Genomic DNA, 5,155 nt, shown 5'->3' with positions numbered 1-5,155 from the left:
GAGTCTTCCTTGCTATACTCCGAGACGTCCTCCAGGTGTCCGACAAGTCCCACGTCCGAAGGGCAGGTGTTTTCTCGTGCTTCTCCTTCCTACAGGCAAGGGGCAATATCGTGTGTATCTAATCGTTGTTGGTTATCGTCATCGTTGCCGTTTTCATCCAGTCGTCATACCCTCGTTCGTGGGTATCTAAGTGTTGTCGGATATCGTCATCGTTGCCGTTATCATCCAGTTGTCATGTCCTCGTTCGTCGTCAGCATCGTCACTTTATGTACACTGAGTCGTCGTCCTTATCATCATCAGAGAGTCGTCGACGACTCCTTTCGTTAGAAGTATCCTGGTCGTCATCATCGTGGTCATCATCGTGGTCATCATCGTGGTCATCATCGCGGTCATCATCATCATCATCATCATCATCATCATCATCATCATCATCATCATCGTCATCGTCGTCGTCTTCGTCGAGTCTTTATGGTCTCGGGTCTACGTCTACGTGAGTATAATAGCTTACTTGGGGTTAACAGGATTGTGCGGTGGCTGAACAATGATCTCCTGCTCATTCTGCATTTCTGGTATAATACTGAAAAAAATATGTGAAAAACGCGATATTTTTTAATTACATCATTCAATTTAATCGTTTCTGGCCGCATGGGAGCCATGTTTTTCAGTTAACTTTTTCTGAACCGACGCTATACAACAAGAGCTTGTGTATTTTCATATTGGGAGGTGACTTTAAGAGGAATCAAGCTAAATTCATTGTTCATGTTGCATCAAACTTGGAAATAATGTCGACCGTTACTGCGATAAAGACATCAAATACTTTTTATATTTAGTCAAGTTTTGACTAAATATTTTAACAATCGAGGGGGAATCGAAACGAGGGTCGTGGTGTATGTGCGTGTGTCTGTCTGTGTGTGTGTGTGTAGAGCGATTCAGACTAAACTACTGGACCGATCTTTATGAAATTTGACATGAGAGTTCCTGGGTATGAAATCCCCGAACGTTTTTTCCATTTTTTTGATAAATGTCTTTGATGACGTCATATCCGGCTTTTCGTGAAAGTTGAGGCGGCACTGTCACGCCCTCATTTTTCAACCAAATTGGTTGAAATTTTGGTCAAGTAATCTTCGACGAAGCCCGGACTTCGGTATTGCATTTCAGCTTGGTGGCTTAAAAATTTAGTTAATGACTTTGGTCATTAAATATCTGAAAATTGTAAAAAAAAAATAAAAATTTATAAAACGATCCAAGTTTACGTTCATCTTATTTTCCATCATTTTCTGATTCCAAAAACATATAAACATGTTATATTTGGATTAAAAACAAGCTCTGAAAATTAAATATATAAAATTTTTTATCAAAATTAAATTGTCCAAATCAATTTAAAAACACTTTCATCTTATTCCTTGTCGGTTCCTGATTCCAAAAACATATAGATATGATATGTTTGGATTAAAAACACGCTCAGAACGTTAAAACAAAGAGAGGTACAGAAAAGCGTGCTATCCTTCTTAGCGCAACTACTACCCCGCTCTTCTTGTCAATTTCACTGCCTTTGCCATGAGCGGTGGACTGACGATGCTACGAGTATACGGTCTTGCTGAAAAATGGCATTGCGTTCAGTTTCATTCTGTGAGTTCGACAGCTACTTGACTAAATATTGTATTTTCGCCTTACGCGACTTGTTGGATTTGTGTGAAAGGGTACGTACTTTTTAGTTTGTGGCAACAAAAGTATTCAGTACCCGGTGATGTTATTTTCTCTTACAATTATTCAAATTTTAACTTGATCAATGTAACTAAGTTTTTCTTTTGCCTTTTTAAATGGAAATGAATATAAATTTAAGCATCAGTCACAAGATACTTTCAGTGAGAATGAGTAAGACCCCACTGTAGTAGATTATCTAGAAAGCAACTTACTGTGTGTAGGTGGTGGTGGAAACACAACTGGGGTCATCTGAAGAACTTTCGCTGCTGTAGCCGTTGCCGGTTTGCATGAATTGCCGCCTGTCCATAGTACTTTGCTGTCAACAAGATCGAAAGGCATCTGACCATCATTTTCGCCAGAGTCTAAGCACCAGCAAGTGTTTGTCTGTCTGTCCACTTCAAAGACAATTGGGTCAACGTACTTCTGACTGTTTTGTTTGTCATAAATTAAACCTTCCAATAACTTGACATTCTTGTTGTTTTTGGATTGTGCACCTAACAATCAAACAATCAACCAACAAACCGAACAAAACAAGAACTAAATCTAGCCTTAACCAACCGGACTGAGCGACATTTGCTTATACAACCATTTACTTGTTGTAAACCAAACATAGCCGATTGTACAACAACCAAACAACCAACCGACCAAATGCTCACTGAACAACAATCTTGCATTCAAAATCTGACCGGGCTAACCAACCAACCAAATCCCGACAGAATAAAAATGTTGCATCATAAAACTGACCGGGCTACACAACCAACAAAATACTGACTGAATGACAATCTTGCATTCTTAAACTGACCGGGCTAACAAACCAACCCAATACTGACTTATATATACTGACCGGGCTAATGGGACCGTGGTCTTCAGTTTGGTGAGTGGCGCGGAACAGTTCCTCCAGCTTGAGCGCCTCTATGGACCCCGACGCCAGGACGTCGTGGTCGATGTTGCTGCCCCGCCTGGTCGGGTGTATTTCGTACTCGTCCATCTCCAGGGGCTCGACAGGCACGATCAGCACCAGCGGGTACAGCCCTTCCTCGGGCTGTCAATCAAAGTGTTGTGGGTGATTTGTTTGTCCTCTTGCCTGAGCAATTTCAGCCATGCAAAAACGTAAAGGCCTTCCTCAATAGACGGTATCTGGAAAGAACTGTCAGGATTTTTCAGCGGTCTGCAAGAGTAAGACCCCCTTTTACTCGGACAAGCTTTTCAAAACGGGGCGGAGCATGTACCACGCTTCCGGTCGATCGGCCTTATCCTGCGATCGGGACGAACAACTCTAACGTGTATGTTATGCAGCATGCGCTCAATATGATACCCTTCCAAAATCAAAAAAAGATAAGGCCAAACAAAAATATATGTTGGTTTAGAGTAACCCGACAAACCCTATTTTTTACCACCGACTCTAAAACTTTTTTTATCATTTCTCAAAACAAATGAAAACAAGAAGGGCGAAGCCCATACGACTCACATGCTTGACCTTGACCTTTACATGACCTTGACCTTCAGGGTCAAGGTCAAATAACTAAACCTAGCAATGACATCATACATTAAGAACTGCTTTACACATTTTTCCTACCAAAATACATGTGACCTTGACCCAAGGTCAAGGTCATCCAAGGTCATGCAACACAAAGCTGTTAATTCAAGACATAGGAAGTACAATGGTGCTTATTGGCTCTTTCTACCATGAGATATGGTCACTTTTAGTGGTTCACTACCTTATTTTGGTCACATTTCATAAGGGTCAAAGTGACCTTGACCTTGATCATATGTGACCAAATGTGTCTCATGATGAAAGCATAACATGTGCCCCACATAATTTTTAAGTTTGAAACAGTTATCTTCCATAGTTCAGGGTCAAGGTCACTTCAAAATATGTATACAATCCAACTTTGAAGAGCTCCTGTGACCTTGACTTTGAAGCAAGGTAAACCAAACTGGTATCAAAAGATGGGGCTTACTTTGCCCTATATATCATATATAGGTGAGGTATTAAATCTCAAAAACTTCAGAGAAAATGGGAAAAATGTGAAAAATAGCTGTTTTTTAGACAACATTTATGGCCCCTGCGACCTTGACGCAAGGTCAAGATGCTATGTATGTTTTTGGGGCCTTGTCATCATACACCATCTTGCCAAATTTGGTACTGATAGACTGAATAGTGTCCAAGAAATATCCAACGTTAACGGACGGACGGGGGGACGGACGGACGGACGGACGACTCGGGTGAGTACATAGACTCACTTTTGCTTCGCATGTGAGTCAAAAATCAACTTCTGGCACATTTTGCGAACCATACCGAGACTAAAAAAAAAAGAAGAAAAAAAAGAAAAAAAGAAAAGCCGACCTACCGACCCTATTTTTGGGGGTCATGTTACCCTAAGGCAAAAAAAAAAAGAAAGTCTGTTTACGGTAACATAGGCAAAAAAAATAGGGTTGGTGGGTTGGGATTTTTGTTAAAATTTTTTTTCTCTCAAAAAACATATTTTTAAGTTATTTTGCAAAAAACAAAGACTTTTTATTATTATTTTTTTTCTTCCCCAAATGCAAAAAAAAAAAGTCTGGGGTCGCGCGAAAAAATAGGGTCGGTCGGGATACTGTAAACAGACTATTTTTGTTGTTGGCCTAAAACAACATAATATTTTTGTTTGGCCAAAATATTTAGAACATTTAATTTTTGAATAAACAACAACCCCAAGACATTCACAAAGTCAGTCCTGGTGAGTAGTTTTGTTTTGTCAAAAATCACGTTCAAATTACTTCCCTTTCTTTGTTTTGTTTTATTCTGTGTTGTGGATGATTACATTGTACCGGAGCAATTTCAACCATTCAAACGTTTTATGGCTGATTTGTTTGTACGGATTTCATAGCTGAGCAATATCTATTTTTTATTCGGTCGTCAAAATGGTAAGGATGCTTCGTTCATCAGGCTGCAAACGTGTTATAGCTGATTTGTTAGTAGTTTTGCCTGAACAATTTCAACCCTTCATAGAGCTGTATACCTTGGTTTGTGGGAAGTGCAACACGATGGCATCATATTCCTTAAAGGAACGTTATTTGTCAACACAATATGTTAGACAGACTGACCAATAATTGTAGCTGGAAGCAGGTCCTTGGGATGTAGCTTGGTCCTCGGAAAGGTTGCCTGGTGAAAGCGTCTCGGGCATAACCTTTAAAAAAGTCATGTATTCTTTTAGACAAGGAAAGCCAATGCTCTTGACGACTAGCGTAATGTGTTGAAAAGGTTGCCGACAAATCAATACCACCCCTCCTATCCCCCATGAACATAATGCTGTGGGTTTAAAACCCAACTATGTTCCAAGGACTACAACCTCTAAGAACCGATTCCAACACTTCCCAATAGAGATTTTTTCCTAGTGGTCTTGCATATGTGCTGACCTCACAAGAACCCATACCAAAGAGAACTCAACTGCCATGAACATCGGTAACA

General features: G+C 40.1%; 1 protein-coding gene across 1 annotated transcript in view; it reads right to left on the bottom strand.

Annotated features, from left to right (window-relative positions):
* Positions 1–508: 508 nt before the first annotated feature.
* The window catches only part of LOC138957112 (uncharacterized), a gene marked incomplete at its 3' end in the record, with an annotated part of 5,760 nt that continues 1,113 nt past the window's right edge, over positions 509–5,155 (bottom strand). The window contains exons 4-7 of the mRNA XM_070328280.1: positions 4,792–4,874; positions 2,549–2,746; positions 1,917–2,020; positions 509–577 (exon numbers count right to left, since the gene is read on the bottom strand). Coding sequence (XP_070184381.1) covers positions 509–577; positions 1,917–2,020; positions 2,549–2,746; positions 4,792–4,874 — 454 coding nt within the window. The remainder of the gene's footprint in view (positions 578–1,916; positions 2,021–2,548; positions 2,747–4,791; positions 4,875–5,155) is intronic.

Source organism: Littorina saxatilis, unplaced genomic scaffold (genome assembly GCF_037325665.1).
Source record: "Littorina saxatilis isolate snail1 unplaced genomic scaffold, US_GU_Lsax_2.0 scaffold_2856, whole genome shotgun sequence".
NCBI classification, from domain to species: domain Eukaryota; kingdom Metazoa; phylum Mollusca; class Gastropoda; order Littorinimorpha; family Littorinidae; genus Littorina; species Littorina saxatilis.
The sequence above is the reverse complement of the archived record's forward strand: the minus strand, read 5'-3'. Positions and strand labels throughout refer to the sequence as shown.